Raw genomic sequence first — 18,208 nt, forward strand, 5'->3', positions numbered from 1 at the left:
TTAGCAAAAGAACAACTTCGACCAGGCCGCAAAACATTCAGATGTTCTTTTAGATGTTATTTATTGTTTCTGCACAAAATATTAACAGCAATTTGGACCTTACAGTGCAAAAATATGAACAAACAAGCTTTCAATACTTACAGGATTTACAGTGTAAATACATCATTGCAGTCATTCTTTGTCTCCATCCATGTAGAGCAGGTGACAAGTTCAGGTTTCGCTTCTATTCCAGTACAGATTAATGTTATTTGAGGACAAGGTTTACCTACATGGGTGTAGCACAGTTCCCAGACTTGACTAAAGCCGTCCTCAGTCACGCATTAACTGAACGGCACCGGGTCCAAGTCAGCTGATTCTGCAACCTGGTTTCTATGATGCATCTCATTCCAGGAGTCGTATGTGTGGAAGATGTACCAGGAGCGATGCTGGGACTTCTTCCCGACTGGAGACTGCTTCCGTAAGCAGTATGAGGACCAGCTGGGTTAGAGAGGACGGCGCGGCCTCTACTTCCCTTCCATCTGAAACAGACACTGAACTTGACCTCACCCTGTTAAACCTTCCTGGACTGTCTCTGCTGCCATGGTGTCAAATTCTAAACACACTATGATTTTAGACGTTTCGCATTTGTCTTTAGTTGTAACCAAACTAGTCTGGAGCCACGACACCTTTTGATGCAGACCTTTCTGCCTTTTCACTTGCTTAACCTCGACCCGTTGTACAATTGGTTGTGTATAGACATTTGATACGCATGGAGGGTTACAGCATGACACCTGAATGTCTCAATATGCACAAGTTCTTAAGTAATGCCAGAATAGTTTGTGCTGCTGCTATCGATCACTGTTGATCCAGTTAATGTGAGAAACGAGTGAGACCTGATCTGCCTTTCAGCTCGCTGAAGTCTATTTGAAATGAAGATGGTTCTTCCAGGACCAGCGACGACTCACTATGAAACGCCAACGTGCCTTATGAGAAACTATGCAAACGTACTTCTATGTTTAATTTTTTGTCCCTCCTCACACAAGCAGTGCTCTAGTTCTGGATTAGTTACACGTTAGCTTAAGCTCGTTTTGTGGCTTTTAAACTAAAAGAATAATTTGTTGTATAAAATCTAGACGATCATTGTGTAAATGTTGCTTCGTTTGGTTTCTTTCCTAAGCTGTGGCATCCTGCTCGCCTGCTTTTTACCCGCGACAAAGGGAAAAAAGACAAAACTCTGATCAAGGATTTAACGACAGAATGTGTCTACGATAAAACACATTTCTTTTGAGAGGGAGGAAATGAATAAAGTAATCGATGCAATAAAGCAAACGCGTCATCCGTGACTTCTTTGGTTATCTGTCTGTCTGTCCCTTTGGAGGCGGCTGCTCCTGCAGGACTAACGAGGTCACAAGGTGGGAGGAGAAATTACCCAGCATCCTCGCATCAGGAGATCATGCTGTCGAGCCAGTCCTCCAGGTCCTCGTCAGTCACTTCCTGTCTGACGCCAGCAGGCTTTGGAGATGCGACGTCTTCGGCTTTCACCTCATCCTCAGTTTCATCACACACTGCAAAGAGAAAGTGTCATAATCAGCCAATGCTTCACATTTAAGGCAGGAAGAGGACCAGGCAGACCAGTATTTGGTAAATTTAGGTTTTTAAACCACAGCTAGAAGGTAAGAAATCAGTAGAAAATGAAGCAACAAACTCCGTGAACTAGTAACTACAATTATCTTTGTGCTGAACTGTCATTTTAGAACTAGTCACTAAAGAAAACCTCAAACTGCAGCTACTGTGGAAAACATCTTGGTGACATTTTGATTGTTCTGGTCCGGTTAAACCTGCAGCGGCCGGTATGTGGCCGGATGACGGCTCGGTTAAACAAGCAGGAGACACTCGCCTTCCTCCACAGTCTCCTCTGCAGCCGGCTCCGCTGGAGACGCGGCCGCTGGTTTCTGCAGACGCAGCAGCTGGTTCAGCTCCTCGTCGCAGTCGTCCGTCGCCGCCTCCTGCACAGGTTGGCCTGGAGCCGGCGCCGCCTGCTGGGAGCCTTGTCGTGACTCAGGAGCCGTGAACGTGGATGTTTTCAGGATCTCCTGTTTGGGTGCGATGGTCACGACCGGCAGCTCCACCGGTGCAGAAACCTGAAGAACATGAGGCGTAACGTCAGTGACACTGGACAAATCATTGCAATTCAGTCATTTCAAACTTGAGTTTTGTTCGTATTTTCTCTGTGCAGAAACAAAAGTTAAATCTGACAACAGACAAACACTGGGAAGCTTTTCAGTTGGATTCTGAAAGGCCTGTTTCTAGACGAGGATTAAAACCAATCCTTCACTAAGCATTTGTTTCCACTGGTCTCTCCATTGATTTGTCTTTAGTCTCAGACTGGGATTAAGCTCTGGGGGAAAATCTTCCGTCAGTCTGTGAGGTCTTTATTTAGAGTTTCACAGACTGAGTCTCAAAACAAATAATTTTTCTCAGAGTTAAACTTGAGTTCTCGCTTTCTCCTGCTGCAGCAGAAGAGGAACGCTAGACGCCTACCTGAACCAGCTCGGCCTCCAGGTTCAGCCTCTGGTGGAGTGGCACTTGTTGAAGGCGCTCGGCGAGAGCTGGGAGGTCCAGGAGCACGGCCGACATCTAGACAGTGAACAGGAGAACAGGGTGTAAAAGCTGTGAAAACATTTACATCAAGTCAAAACTAGATTTAAGTATCTAACAGCAGGCATAAGCAAAGCGCCGAGTGTTTGGTAATCATTCAAGGCAGGTCGGTGCTCGAGTGTGTACACGAAGCACGACGAGTTCACGAGCCTTTACATAATGTGTTTGTTGCAGCGCTGCGAGCCACAGACTGGTGCTCAGGCACAAATGCACCACATCTCAAACAATTGTTTTCTGGTTGTTATTGTTAAGATGAAATCAAATGTTCTTGCAGCCACATTCACAAACTGAGATTTACCACATGCTGTTTTTTACAGAAAAGCTGTACAATAATAATTTCATAACTTAGAAAGAAATCTGCTCAATGTATTATGTTAACATGCTGATAATAAACATTTACTAGTTATCACTGGTTCAGGCTGATGTGGAGGCAAATTATTATAAATAACCAGAGTGAGATCAGCTACTAAATAATATTGTATCAGCATGAGGCGTTTTGTGTCTTTTAACTAAAAATCACAGCAGTGACACTGACTCTGGTCATTACTAACATAACACTCTGGTCCAGTAGCAGGGTCGTCATGACAACCAAAGTGTTGGCAAACAGGCATGAAAATGCAGTTCATACATCAACAGAAATCAGGGTCGTGGATTTACCCGAGTTGCCGTGAACGAGTCCATCGTCCAGTCCTTCTCCTCCGAGAACCGGAACTGTGTGAAGGAATCACCTGCAAAGACACAAACACAGCAGCCTCATCATCTGTGGTGTGTTCACACGCCTGGTGCACAAAAGCTGTGATCACGCACCGCTCTGCCTCCCAATCGTCACCTGGCTGAGGTCAGAACATCACAAACACTCCTATTCTGTCATTTGGGTTTGAAGCGCGGGGTCGACGAACCTCGGGAGCTGCTCTACGACGAGGACGGGCGAGTCGGGGGTGAAGTGGCCTCAGAGAGACCATCACGCTGCACTCACACAATCAGGCAGGAGCCTCTGGAAACACTGGCCAGACGCCACTGTAACCGTGTTTTAGGAACAGAACTTCTCCCCACGTTTGCATGTGTTTGATTTATACTATTATACTTAAAGCTGCAATAAATCCTGTTTTACACACGTAGGGGCTCCTCATCATGTACAGCTGTGTGCTTGTGAACCGTAGACTCTTTCAGTTAAAGCAAAGACAGCGAGGACGTCTTCAGCCTTTGTGATGCAAACGCGTGGAGGTGTCACGCACAGACGGACGCTCAGCAGGAGGTCAGAGGCAACGACACCTGCGTCTGAAAGTGAAGAGGTCAAAGAGGGAAACGCTGCAGGGAAGAACGGGAGCATCAGCTTTACGTGACGGCTGACGGGACGGACCTTTATCTGTGGCCACACGCCTCCACTATCAGCACCATCAGCTCATTTCCACCCCCCGGGGAAAAGTCCGGGCATAAAACCTGGATTTGTTCGACATGAAATCGAAAACCAACTAACGTGATTCACAGCTGTCGGTATGTGAAGCTTATCTGATGTTCCTGAGTGCTTGAGACTGAAGACGAGGGTGTGGGGAAATAAGCAGCGACTGATGGAGGTACGTTCACAAAGGCTCCAGAACCAGAACCAGCAACAGCAGCAACAAGGGGACGAGGCAGGTCACTATTTACCAAAAGCCTCCTCCAACGTGTGACGCTTATGATCAGTAACAGCTGATCACAGTCCACAGCAGCATCTCCCAGGACGCGACGGTTCCAACCAAGGCCAACGCCCGCGTCACTCAGCGAATCTGAGCAACAGACGTTTCATTAGTCGAGTTCAACTGTATCAACCTTTAAGGCTTCAGGATGATCTACTCCGCTTAACAAATATCAATCACAGTATCTGCCTCAAACCTCCACTTCTCTCTGGCCTCGGCTGCAAACACAGAGTGATGCATGAAAGACTCTCTCTCATAATTTGTGATTCATCACGAAGAGCAGGAAAACCTGTGTAATCATGTCATGAATGTTATTGTATCCCCTTCAGCGTTAATGGAGCCGCTCCAGGAGTCGGGCCCACTTCCCTGGAGGCTCTGGGCTCGTTCCTCTCACCATGTTGTTGTTGTTTTCACGGCTAAACTCAACGTCTGCTCCTTAAAAGCTAAATGAGGAATCGCCACCGAGGCGACGTTGGTCTTTAAACAGCGGCAGCAGAAAACACTCCAGGTCCTCACACTCATGCTCAGTCTGTTCCAGCTCCTGCTGTTCTCTGTTTAATATCTTCTCAGACTCTAATCCTCCTCCTCCTCCTCCTCCTCCTCCTCCTCCTGCTGCTGCTGCTCCGTCTCCTTCACACACAAACACCGACACCGCTGACCTGCCTCCCTCCTACACCCGCAGCCCGGTGTCACCCTGAGCCGTGTCTATGGAAATACCATCCCAGGTAGTTCGAAGGTGCTGACACAACCATGGCAACAGCTGCCAGCGAGGAAGAGAGAAATATCTGCCCAAACCTTAGTCAGACAAAGAAGGAGAGCGAAAGTCCTGCTCATCCAAACAAAGCTGAGACTTAAATCCTGCTCTGCTCTCAGCCTCATACTTTTAAGTGCTGCACATCTTCAGCGGTTAATGACCAGCACAGGCACAAAACCAACACCGCTACTAGTAAATAAATGTGGAAACCGACAAAGACGTGTAGTTCATCATGAGACGGTAGCGACCAGAATCCATGCGTAGCGTAACAACGAGCCGTCAGCAGCCGTAAACTGAAGACGCTGGCGACGCGTCCTCAGCAGCGACCGGGGAGCGTGAAGCGAAGCTCGGAGCAGCTCCTCACGCTGCGGCCGTTGTGTAACGGCCCTGTCTCTGCTCTCAGCTGTTATATTTGGGATGTGCTCCACTCTTCACCCCTCTCCTCCACTGTAACGAGTGGTGAGTCAGGACCGGGAGCCGACGGGATGCACATAAACTGTGCGTTGCAGCGCTGACACTGAGCTCAAACATCTCCTGGTCGTCGTCTGCGCTGCAAATAGAAATGATCAATAGTTCAATTCTGACTGAAATAAAATGTTCAACTTTATAAAAACTGAATGTTGTTGAATTCTGGATGGAACCTGTTAACATGCCTTGAAGGAAGCAAACTAAATTATTATTATTAAATCCATTAAATATAGTAGGCTGAAGCGTGCCAGGACGGAGGAGCCCACTCTTTGGCGAAGGCTCCTCCGTCCACTCCTCCTGCATCTCACACGGAGCAGGTTTCTATAGCGACGAGCATCCTGTTGATCCGTGCAGACACCACCACACGCACACCTTTGTTGACCGGACCACACCTTCAGCACACAGCTCTCTGCGTGGAGCTAATCCAATCATGGCAGCGGCCTGAAGCCACGGAGCAGCGACTGGTTGAACAGGAAGAGGAGCAGCAGCACCGCTGCTCAGCCTCCGCTCACACCTGCACTGAAATGTTGACATTTCATGTGACTGGATGAGGAATCCACACATTTCTGCTCTTCCTCCATCTGCCAGTAGAGTAACAGTGAGACCGGTGACTGATTGCTCCTTCTTTAAACCAGCTGTCTGGGCAGATCCTCCTCTTGATAAGAGCAGGGACACATCCCATCTGATGGCTATTTATTAGCTCAAAGAATAAAAGCTGCTGTTGAGACAGTTCAGAGGATGTGAAGTGGATCCTCCTCCAGTACCTCCAGCATGCTCTCTGTCACGCCTTTTAACCAAACCAATTAGGCAGACACGACGCGGCGCTGGAACCCACTACGCATCGATAAATCACTGTCTGCGCTAATTGCAATTAAAATCCTGAGCAAACCAGGCGAGACAATAACGAGGCCCCAGCTATTTACTCTGAACCTTTAATGGCGACTGTACAAGTTGTTTATGCTCCAGTCATATCAGAGGAGCCGGTTCTGATTAGGCCCGCGTTTAATTGGTGCCGGCTTCGTGAGAGGCTGCAGCTCAGGAGCTTCTCACTTAGGATCTAATCACTTAGAGCCAAACATCACATACCAGAAACTATGGGACTATTAAAGGTGCTGTGATCAGCTACTACATCCTACTGCATCCATCCAGGCGGAGGCATGCGTCTGTAGACAGGTTTGTTTGTAATGCGAGGTGGCAGCTTTGTTACTGGTGCATCTGAATGTCGTTCATGCGTCGCTCTGTAAACGACACTGACACTAAACACAAGTCCACAGTTCAACCAACACGAAACCAAAGCCACCACAAGTAAAGATGCACAGACAGCGTGACTGCGTTCATGGGAACTGGTGAGTTTCTCCCTGAAGAAGAATTGGATCTGTTTTTCTACACAGAAGCATCGAGAGGCCACAGGAAGACCAAGGCACCCACCAGCTGCTAAATAAAGACACTTCAATAAGATCCAAACTGGTTCAATCTTGGTGAAATTTGACAGACGCTGCAGGATTGAAATAGAAAGCGCACATCCAGATCCTGAGTCCCTCTGTTCCCGGGGCTGATTAATCAGGACACTCCTGCCCAATGAATCAGGATGCAGACGCAGAACACACCTGCACTCTGTAAAGACGGACTTAGAGGACAAATACAGTGCAGCGGATCAGTCGGTGCAGAGTGAGCGCTTCCACCTGCTGAGGCTGCAGCTCCACACAGACGGCGTCCAGGCTTCACGTCAACAACAGTGAGTTACCCGCTTCTTTCTCAATTCTCTACAATTTGTTGTTGTGACTAGTTTCCGCTGGCCGACGTCCAAGACAAACTTCTGAGGGAGACACACACACACACACACACACACACACACACACACACACACACACACACACACACACACACACACACACGGGTTGAGCGGGTCCACAGGGAGGCAGAAAGAAGCAACAACAAACAGCGAGTGGTGGAATTAAAGTAACACGGCGAAGCCTCGGGACTCGTCCGAGGAAGCGGAGATGCTGCTCAGAGGCGAAGGCAGAAACACCTGGAACCCAGAGGAGGCCCCACGCTCATGGAGACGTTTAATGGAGCCAGGTGGAACTCACTGAGGCTCTGACGCGATGATCCAGCGTCGCGACTAAACCGGCAAGAAAACGCGCTTCTCTGGTGCCGGACGCCTGGCGACGAGTCAGGAGCTCCACGCGTTACAGCCAGCGTCTAAAGCTCCCAATGATGCAGTAGTAAACATGACATTCAGTTCTTACAGAAACACATTCAAACTAATAATCAGGATTTTTCTTAATATTGTGCTGCTGCTCTGTTCCATTGCTGCTGTTCAATATCTGATTTAATTAATTGATAAGTCGTCCAGTGACGCCAGCGTCGACGTTTTCGCTTTGTTTGGATTAAGAGCATTTGGCACCGGCTCCAATTATTCTCAGGTCTGTTTGTTCTCGGATCCTCGTCAGCTTGAAAATGTATTTGGATTTCCCCAGATCTGCGAAGACTGGGTTGACGTGAGTCGCTGGGTGCCGACGGCACCGGGCCTCTGGGTGAAAGGGTGACGCGTGGATGCGTCACCAGCAGCAGATGAGCGGCGCTCAGAACACGCATGACACAGTGACATGAAGGAAACCTGGACGTGGAGCCGCTCAATCACAGAGCCAGACGCAGCACCTGCGGACCGGTCCCTGGAGGAGGCTCCAGTTGAGTCCTGATGGTGAAAGAGCTCCCACCGCATCTCAACACCCTCTCAAAGAGTGATTTCCTCCTTTTGTGCATAAGTGTGATGTAAAACGTGATCAGTGGCAGTTCTGGGCTCAACACGGAGCTGGTCCCATCAGCCGCCAGGCTCGTCCTCATGGAAACGTGACACACACATTCAGGACTGGGTCAGACCTCTTCTTCAGCTGGTTTTATCTGGATGTTGGGTTCTCAGCTGTCAAGCACGTTCACTCTAACTGGCAGATTGGAAAACATTTATACTCCAGCTGATAAAAATAAAAGAAACAGAACAAATCCAGAACCAGGCTCTCAGGTGGATTGAAGTGTGCTTGGCTCATTGGCCTCTTCTATTTGTTTGCTCCCTGGAGGCACAGACTTAAGACTTATCTGCACAAGGTCAGCGCCTGTTGGGCAGCGCCTGTTGGGCAGCGCCTGTTGGGCAGCGCCTGTTGGGCAGCGCCTGTTGGGCAGCGCCTGTTGGGCCTCGCTGAGCCGTGGCCCGGCCTCGGAGCAGGACGGGTCACTGGGAATCCACCCAGCAGGTCACACAAAGTGGGGCACGAGGCTGCTGAGGAGCAGCGGCGTGAATGCGCGTGCTGCTGTCGACGCCCACCGGCTCCTCCTCCAGCTCCTCCCTCCACCGCTCCAGCCCACTCCTCCACCTCCTCACCTCCAGCTCCCTCCTCCTCCACGCTGCACAGAGCTCCGACGCAGCGCCAGGCTGTCGGCCATGTGGGAATCTCTCCTCATAGTGGCTCTCGCTTGACTCCGCGCTGGTGAAGATGCCGGCGCTGCAGCCTTTTCATCGACGGCCGGCGGCGCTCTGCTAGGAGACGAAGCCAGCCGATCTGCGCTGCCTCCGTCAAAGCGAGCTTTTCTCAGAAGAACTCTCCGGTGCCACTTTGTCCAGGACGCGCTCACGTGGGCCACCTGTGGAACAGGAGCAGCCTCCACTCGACCAGCGCCGCCGGGAACCAGGAGCCATTTCCAGTAATTCACTCCTCTGAACAGCGGCATCGAGGCACCGACGCCGCTCTGTCACACGGACACTGAACAGCTGTTGCGTTTGCCATCGAGTCGCAGCAGAAGAAGCGGCGCGACACATTCACGGCAGCGACTCAGGATGCCCAGAAACTTGTTTGCATCAAAGCGCCTCGTACTTAGCAACAGCCGAGGATGAGAGACGCTGCCATGACCCACCTGTGTGTTTTTCACCTCGTTGGAGAGACGAGCACCACGAGGGGGGGTCGGCGGGAGGGAGAGGGGAGGGGGGGAGAGAGCCACAGAGGGAAGGTGTGAGTGAGGACGAACGGCAGTGAGGCTCAGCAGGACACGGAGGACGCGGAGAGAAGTGAGTGAAGACGGAGTCCAGCATCAGAGGCGCTGGCTCGACGCCCGTCGCTGCTGGAGGAGAGGGGTGAGTACGACTCCGGCCGCAGGAAATTAAACAGTTCAAAGCAGCAGCTGGCAACTATTCTACTGTAGCCTCATGTTTATTAGTGAACAGTAAACGCATAGAGGAGCACGGCTCCGTCAGCCGTCACCAGAGCCCAGTCTCATAGTAGCGTTCCACACCCACAACACACGAAATCACTGATCCGGAGCCTTAAATGTGCTTAATTAAGCGTCAGTGTGGGAAGCTGTTCCGTTTTACACAAGGAGGAGAAGAAGAAGTGGGAGGCATCATGAAAACCAGTGGAGGATGCAAAGTCACATGACAACCAAAAACTGACCTACACTTAATCTGAAGAACCCTCCACAAAGATCAGTGTTGAACCACAAGCAGCATATTTATTTAATTACCAGCTGACCTTTATCATTTCTCTCACCAATTAACTGAACAGGTTGAATCAAATGGACCAAGCAGACAAAGTGCCTTTAACGTTTCAGAACTTTGCGGGTTTTTCCGCGCCGGGCCTCATTCCACCGCTTCCACGCGCTTCCTCCGGCTCATGGCTAATCAAGTATCCAGAACGAAATGAATGGCACGCGCGGGACCATTTCTCTCCGTTAGGCCGACTAATGCCATTTCCTTTTGTCTCATTAGGATTGAGCCTTGATAGGTGCCCATTAGCGGCGTTGGTAAACCACAGCTGCGGGGGAGGAGGATTGATCCTCGTGTTAATGTGCGCAGATACATGGTCGCGTTACCATGTAAATTACTGGCCACATATTCCCTCCCCGCTCGCACAGGCACAGGATGAGCGTCACCCCTAGCAACAGCAACAGCAACATCAACCTCCAACAATGCAAGGACTGAGACGAGACAGAATCGAATCACCTTCAACTCGCAAAGTCCACCGCCATCATTCCTCCAGGCTCAGCGGCAACTTCACGCTCCCACTTCTCAGAAATTCCTTCCCTGCTCTTTGGCTGCGCGCGCTCTCAAGGCAACTGCACAAAAGGCCGACTGCAAACGCAGATTCTGAAATATTTCAAGTACCAAAAGCGCCAAGGCTTCATCCTTGAAAAGCAACCTCCTCTGAAACGTTTGCAGCGTCCTCGCCTCCTGACACATGGAATCTCACAAGTGAATGTAATAGAAAACGTAATCGCAGCCAATCAAAAACACATGAATGCTAAAAGCACTCGAGATGTTTGAACAGGCAGCGGTGCAGCGCAGCACAGAACAACAAGTGACCTTCCACTGAAATCAGCCTGTTTACATAATTCCAGGCTCCGTTTTTCTTAATCGCTCTCAATAGAGCGTTGGCAAACAGAAGGTCAGCGCCGGCGCGAGCCAGGTGGAACGCCACCAGTTCAGAGGCCGTCAGTCAGAACCAGGATCAGTGTCTCTGCAGCAGCCAACGCATCAGGACGGGTCCAAGGTGACGGCGCCGCAGCGACGCTTGGACCTAAACATGCAGCAGATCGGATCAATCCTCCTGCATGAAGTATGGAGCGATGGCGCCGGATTCACAGCTCCGTGTCCCTGTTCCTGATTCTGTGACTTTCTGTGTACTTTCTGCTCTCATTTTACTACATTACATTTTGTGACAACAGCTTGACAGTTGATGGCTGTGACTCATCAAACTATATTTATAAAACTGGCAGCTAAAACCTCAGTGGACTGGTGGACTGCTGAGCCACAGTCAACGCTCGTCTCCATCTGTTACTTCTAGCAGTTGCAATGAACCAATACTAACTTTATAAGTTTACAGACCTTAACATTCTCTAATAATCACGATTTAATAGCAGAAATGTCAGAATAATCAGCAACGAAGCCAAAATGCTTCATCGTCTTGGACTCGAAGGCTCCACAGCATGACGTTGAGCTGCAGCAAAGGCTTCGCTGGCACATTCCTGACTTCATAGATACCTTAATTGGCCCGAAAACTGACTATTGAAAGCACCACCGCCCACGCACAATTAAGTGTCCTGTAAAGAGCGGCAGCCTCTTGCTGTTCGCCATGACTAATCCGACAATGTGGGCAAAACACCGAGACGAGAGATAGGAGTCAAACAACTCACAAGAGCACCTTTGGCTCTTACACTAAAGGCGAATGAGAGCGACAGCGCAGAGCTGCAACACCCTCCAGCTCTGCCGGCGTGAGAACAAGCATCTCACACCGAACAGAAGAACAGAACAGAAACCTGCGAAAGGCAAAGTGCTGCATAGCATTAACGCTTGGGGCTGAATGTGAATCGCTGCGTGCGTCGCTCCGTTTATCCTGCAGACACGCTCGCACCCGAAAAACATCATTCTGACTCATGCAGTGCTCTGAAAAGCTGATGTTTCCAGCTGTAAGAAGAACCATCACCAGCTTGACTCAGTGAAATCAGCTGCCTCATTCATTTATCATTCAGGGACCCAGTCAATGATTAACATTGATGCCCACCATCAGCACGGTTGGGTGTCAGAAGACGCCAAAGCAGCCAGTCAGGTAGTGAAACCACCTGAATGCCTCAAACAGCTGAACTGGTACAATAACCACAGGATGACCAGGCCATTAACAGAACTAATTTACCAAAACATTCGTAAAAATAAATATTCAAACTGAAAACCGTCCTCGTTACAACGCTTTCCACTCCATTTAAATGTCATTGTTGCCACAGAGAGAAATGAAATCCTCCCAGCGCGACTGGCTGCCTTTGGTTAATTAATGCAGGGTCAAAGTGTTGTCACAACCCTCATCTGAATAATGGCATCTTAATACCCAGCTCCATCCTGCTGCAGCGCTTCATGCAAGTCAAATGATCCGACGCTGCTCCCGACACCAGCGCCGAGAGCTGCGCCGTGCATGAAACCCACTGACGCCGGGCCGTCACCAGGCCCGAACACGGAGTCACTGCTTAAACAGCGACTCGGAACCAATTAACAGCTGGACACGCGGGTGAAACGGTAACGACTCTTAATTACCACATTATTGTGTCCGTGCACAGCAACACGTGCAAACACTCAGATAATGAGGTCACCGTCAAATCAGAGCAGGGACTAAAAATAGGCTGCAGGAAACAACAATATGCAAATAACCCTGATATGCAGCAAACAGGTGCCCATGTCAATGGCTGCTAATTTAATAACTAGAAGAACAAAAACCTCCGTAAAACTTCTGGAGTCGGACGTCCTCTTTATTTATCGTTACAGAACCGGTTTGTGTTACTAATCACGCTCCATCCTAAAGTTGATGAGCCAGAAGCTCTAAAATGAGGAGGAACTGCATCCGGCAGATTTGGAATTCTGGTCTCGGCTTTATTTACAAGTTTACTGCAGATTTGGTGAAAATAGCCTGCGATAAGCTATGAGCTCACATTTTTCAGCTCTAGTCCACTGAGCGGACGGTCAAGTCAAGTCAAACTACGACTTTTTCACTCATCTCTCTGCTGCTGCTCCTGTGACGATCCAACTCAATAGAAGCTCCCTTGCTCCTTCTTTGGAAGAAGAAATGTGAACAGAAGGCAGCATGAGACTGTTGGAATCCCAGGGGGTCCAAACACTGACCACTGGGGCTGAAACTATTCTTCTATGCAACCATGTGACAGCGGAGTCCACACAGAGCAATTACAGCCCCTCAAGAACACGGAGTTCGACATTAACTAATTAGGAAACAGAGAGGACCGTAGGAAGCAGAACCAGACTCAGTGGAGAGTTGGAACCAGCACAAGAGTAACAGCATGGAAAAATGTCTTCTCATAAAGATGATAGAGTCAAAGCTCGCCAGAACCACTGCCCTGGACTTGATTATTCCCACAAAGAGCAGAACCTACCTGCCGACTCCAGCAGAACCTGGAAATCTGTTCCTCTCTGAGCAGGCGCGTCGTCCTCAGCCTCCTGCTTCTCCGAATCCTCGTAACGATCCCAGTTCGACTCCAGTTTCCTCCTGGAGAAAACCTCTGTCCTGTCATCTCCCTCCTCAAAGTCGTTTCCTTCTTCATCCTAGAAGAATTCACGAACAACATCTGTGTCAACACCTGCTATTTTATCATCACCCCAAAGATATTCACACACCAGTCTTTGCACAGTTACAGCTATTATTTGTCAAATTAAATATATGATTGTCATAAAAATTTGAATTAGAGACATTTAGAGAACAACCTGAGGGACTTAGGCCTTCCCTCATTTACATACCTTAGGTACAAGGACTCAATAATGCAGGGTAAACTGGAAGCAACTTGTAAATGTTCAGCCATAAACTGTGTAGAAAATGTAATTTTATATGATTCCTTACAAATCCTGGAACCGCAGAAACGGACAAATCCAATAAGAAAAGCACCGGTCGTGACACTGGGAATCAGGCTTCTCTTATAGAGTCTCTCACAGAGTCTCAGCCGAGTGGATGATCAGGCTTTGACTAATGTGACCGTTCCACCGATGGGCAGAACAGCACTTGACTGACTGAGCTCTGCAGCCGAGGACTCAAGTGGTCATTAACACACAGCTCTTATTCATAATTGGTGGTTAAGTCTAACAAAGCCGCCGAAGGGTAAGTGGGGGTTCAGGTGCATTGTGGGAAGCAGGCGTCACATCCACGTTCAAGTCACAGGCTGAGTCAGAGGCTGCTCCAACTTTCAGTCACAGAAACGTGGCTTGGCAAGGCTGAAACCCTATGATGGCTCTCTCTCTCTCTCTCTCTCTCTCTCACACACACACACACACACACACACACACACACACACACACACACACACACACACACACACACACACACACACACACGTTAAGATGCGCAGTGTGGTGTGCATCCTGTTACTACTCTTCGTTCTCTTCTCGCCTGTATTTCATAAACATTACTACGGAACTAAAGTTAGAGGAACGGTAGTTTGACAGCTCAGTGTAGGGCGGGCGCGTTTTGGTGCAACACACCTGATGCGCGGAAATGAAATGTTTAATTAGATCGAATTTAGGACACGGACCCGCTTAGTTTTAGACCAAAGAACAGACGTGTGTTTGTGAAAGAAGCCGCTAACGTCTGCCGCAGCCCGACGCTCGCTCACCCGGTGATAGAACTCCGCCGCGCGCCCGCCTCCGCCGCGTCCACGCCCCCGGTGGTGGTCTCTTTTGCCGCGGCCGCGGTGCTGTCCTCCCCGCCCTCTGCCTCGGTGCTCGCCACCAAAGCCGTCGCTGTCGCCTGCTGCTCGGCCGCCTCGTTTCCAGCCGCCTCCCCTGCCTCTGCTCGGTCTCCCCTCCATTGCTGCCGCTACGGCGGAACGGATTCGCACGTGGCACAACGAGTGTTACACAGCAGTCTGTCCTCCGACACAATACAGTCCATTGGTTCCGGGTCCAAACCCAAATTACAATGTCCACATCTTCTTTTAGAAATGTCACTCCACAACAAATAATAAATTATAAAACGTGATTTAGGGGACATAATAGAAACTCAAAGGAAATAACTAACAATGTACATTGTTTGGTTTTCTTATGACTGAATTTTACGTACATACAAAAACATCCAGAATTAAGGAGAAACTTTTCTATTAACTGATATTTACTAAGTTCTATATAAAATATTTTTCAACCTAATTATTACTTAATTTTAATTGTTTGGACAGTTGGTTTATTATCATGTGTCATAAGCAGAAAATGAAAGTTTTATCTTGAATTATGTAAATAGAATAAATCAACAAAACGTAGCTAATTAAACTTTGAAAAGCGATGTCATGTTAACTGTTGAGACACTGGATTAAAAAATGTTTATGACTGTGTGTGACTGACTCTTATTTTTGTTTGTGACTTCAGGGAACTTTGACGCTGCCACCATCAGCACCATGGATCTTGCAAACCACACTTTTGAAAACACATCGTGTGTCCAACCGGCTCCTCACAGTGTCTGGGAGTCTATAACCATCGGGACGGTGTCGGCAATTGTCAGCTTGATTACTATCGTTGGAAATGTGCTGGTCGTGCTGTCCTTCAAAGTCAACAGCCAGCTGAAGACTGTAAACAACTATTACCTGCTGAGTCTGGCCTTCGCCGACCTCATTATCGGAGTGTTGTCCATGAACTTATACACCACATATATACTGATGGGTTACTGGTCCTTGGGGAACATTGCATGTGATCTATGGCTTGCAGTGGATTATGTAGCCAGTAACGCCTCAGTTATGAATCTACTCGCCATCAGCTTCGACAGATACTTCTCCATCACGAGGCCGCTGACGTACAGAGCAAAGAGGACCCCCAAGAGAGCTGCCATCATGATAGGCCTTGCGTGGCTGGTGTCGTTTGTCCTCTGGGCACCACCCATTCTGTGCTGGCAGTACTTTGTAGGTAAAAGGACGGTGCCCATGTGCCAGTGCCAGATCCAGTTTTTGACCGAGCCTGTGATCACGTTTGGCACCGCCATTGCTGCGTTCTACGTCCCAGTCTCTGTCATGACTATCCTGTACTGCAGGATCTACAAGGAGACACAGAAGCGCACAAAGGACCTGGCAGAGCTGCAAGGGCTCGCGACAGAAGATGCTCCACACGGAAAGAAGCCACAAAAAACTGTGATTAACTCCTGCTTTCATTTCACCAGAGAAAAGCGAGCGCGCAGTCAGGCCTCCTGGTCGTCCTCTAACCAAAGCAACGCCACCAAGACGACCACTCAAACGGACGACGCTTGGGCCAAAGCGGAGCAGGTCACTTCCTTTAACAGCTACACCTCGTCTGAGGAGGAGGAGCACCACGTTTCAATGGAGACGCCGCAGGGATCCTTCAAAGATCCAGGCAGAAGACAGAGCAGTAAGAATGGGCAGGTGAAGGATTACGCAGAAAATGAGTATTTTTCCCCTCCTCCGAAGAAAAACTATAAAAAGTGCATCTCCTATAGGTTGAATCCTGGCTCAAAGGGTAAAAATGGCAACTCAGCACCGACAACGCCCTGCAGAGCTCAAGCGGCGCAGCCTGACAGGAATGCCTCCCCCTCCTCCTCCACCACCTCCAAATCCATGGACCCGGCCCTGAAGAACCAGATCACCACCAGGAAGAGGATGGTGCTGGTGAAGGAGAAGAAGGCGGCGCAGACGCTCAGCGCCATCCTGCTGGCCTTCATCCTCACGTGGACGCCGTACAACATCATGGTGCTCATCTCCACCTTCTGCGCCGACTGCATCCCCACGTCCCTCTGGCACCTGGGCTACTGGCTGTGCTACGTCAACAGCACCGTCAACCCCATGTGCTACGCCCTCTGCAACAAGACCTTCCAGAAGACCTTCCGCATGCTTCTGCTCTGCCAGTGGAGGAGGAGGAGGAGGTGAGGACAGCGGAGCTGGACGACCAAAGCCACGCGTCAACCATACGCTGACTGGATGCGGTTCTGCTGAACTCTATATGTCCTGTAGTCAGTGGACCACTGCATGTGATGTAGCGCTGAGGCAGATTATTAGAGAATGGAAACCTGGTGAGACGTGGCAACACGTTCTCATTCATATTACTTAGGAGGACCAGTTTTACACATTCAGCCTGTTTACGGGTCCTTCTAAAAAGCCCGCTTGGCTTCATGGTGAGAATTTAACCTAAATCTGTGACATTTGGATCTAAATACATTGAATTAAAATGTTGCAGACATATACAACACGGTTTCATGAACAAGTAACTGGTTGGTTGGATTCTATCCACACAAGGTTTTGCTTTGTAGGTTTTAGAGATGCACAGTTAGAAGCTATGGATGATACAAAAACAGTCACTGCTCAGATGAGCTCCAGTAACTTTGTTTGTCTGTATGAAGTCCATAAACTGAGTTCATTGGAAGGTTTGACATCTGTCATCATGGTTCAAACTAGAGTCCTGCTGGGAAGGAATCACCTCAGGACCAGCTCTGACTGGAGGAATGACGACACCCTGAACCTGTTCCTCACTCACACTGTAAATAGCACGTGATGTAGACTCACACCTAAAGCACAGGAGTCACTCAATCCTCCAAAAGGAGAATGTAAATGTTCGTGTATAAGTTGTTAGTAAATGTTTGTTTCTTTTCTACTCTACAACCTGTGTTCAAGGGCTAATCTGTAGACGTTTGGGCACCTCCTGCATTAGTTCCACAGTGGTTGTAGAACCTTTATTCTCTTACTGTAAAGCAGGAACTCGTGGGAGAGGACGAAGATAACGTGGTTTAACTGCTGCTGCTGTAAATTACTGCACTTTCTTGTCATTTCTGACGTGACGTCGAATGTTCTGTGCCTTTTGTTCCTGCGCTCGCTGTCTGTGCCGTGTTGTGAAAGCAAGTCTGTGCGCGTTGATATGAAGAGTGACATTACAGCTCAAAGGCACAAATATACTTTGCTCAGCATGAACTGCAACATGTTGAATGTGATCTGATTTGATTAGCGCTTGGATACTGTTGTTTGGTTGTTATTCTTTATTTCAAAGGGACACATTTTGAAAAAATTCCTGTTTTAATGATGAGAAAAGGTCGACACAGTGGTCACTGCAGAGAATAAACTGAATCAAAATGACTGTAACAGCACTTCTCAATTAATTAGACGTCTTGTTGCCATCAAGATTTACATTTTCAGTTAGACTGATAAAGCTGGTGACGTA

The 18,208-nt window shown here is 48.9% G+C and overlaps 3 protein-coding genes across 18 annotated transcripts in view; 2 read left to right on the forward strand and 1 right to left on the reverse strand.

Moving 5' to 3' along the window:
* Positions 1-1,308, forward strand: part of LOC114849501 (ryanodine receptor 3-like) — a 61,383-nt gene extending 60,075 nt beyond the window's left edge. For all 15 annotated transcript variants that reach the window (XM_029141044.3, XM_029141046.3, XM_029141038.3 and 12 more), the window contains one exon: positions 391-1,308. In XM_029141044.3, the coding sequence (XP_028996877.1) occupies positions 391-486 (96 nt within the window). In that variant the 3' untranslated portion in view covers positions 487-1,308. The remainder of the gene's footprint in view (positions 1-390) is intronic.
* aven (apoptosis, caspase activation inhibitor) lies at positions 43-14,948 on the reverse strand. Its single transcript, XM_029141066.3, has 7 exons — positions 14,680-14,948; positions 13,453-13,621; positions 3,295-3,365; positions 2,521-2,616; positions 1,877-2,120; positions 1,409-1,544; positions 43-518 (listed from the first exon to the last, which is right to left on the reverse strand). The coding sequence occupies exons 1-6, from the start codon at positions 14,872-14,874 to the stop codon at positions 1,423-1,425; spliced, it is 897 nt and encodes a 298-aa protein (XP_028996899.1). The 5' UTR covers positions 14,875-14,948; the 3' UTR covers positions 43-518; positions 1,409-1,422.
* On the forward strand, positions 6,890-18,129 carry chrm5b (cholinergic receptor, muscarinic 5b). Of its 2 annotated transcripts, none has more exons than XM_029141062.3 (2): positions 6,890-7,270; positions 15,425-18,129. In XM_029141062.3, the coding sequence occupies exon 2, from the start codon at positions 15,454-15,456 to the stop codon at positions 16,924-16,926; it is 1,473 nt and encodes a 490-aa protein (XP_028996895.1). In that variant the 5' UTR covers positions 6,890-7,270; positions 15,425-15,453; the 3' UTR covers positions 16,927-18,129. The 2 variants fall into 2 exon arrangements, with proteins under 2 accessions (XP_028996895.1, XP_028996893.1); XM_029141060.3 differs by lacking the exon at positions 6,890-7,270 and adding an exon at positions 8,796-9,661.
* The last annotated feature ends 79 nt before the right edge of the window (positions 18,130-18,208 follow it).

This window comes from Betta splendens, chromosome 24 (assembly GCF_900634795.4).
Source record: "Betta splendens chromosome 24, fBetSpl5.4, whole genome shotgun sequence".
Classification (NCBI taxonomy): domain Eukaryota; kingdom Metazoa; phylum Chordata; class Actinopteri; order Anabantiformes; family Osphronemidae; genus Betta; species Betta splendens.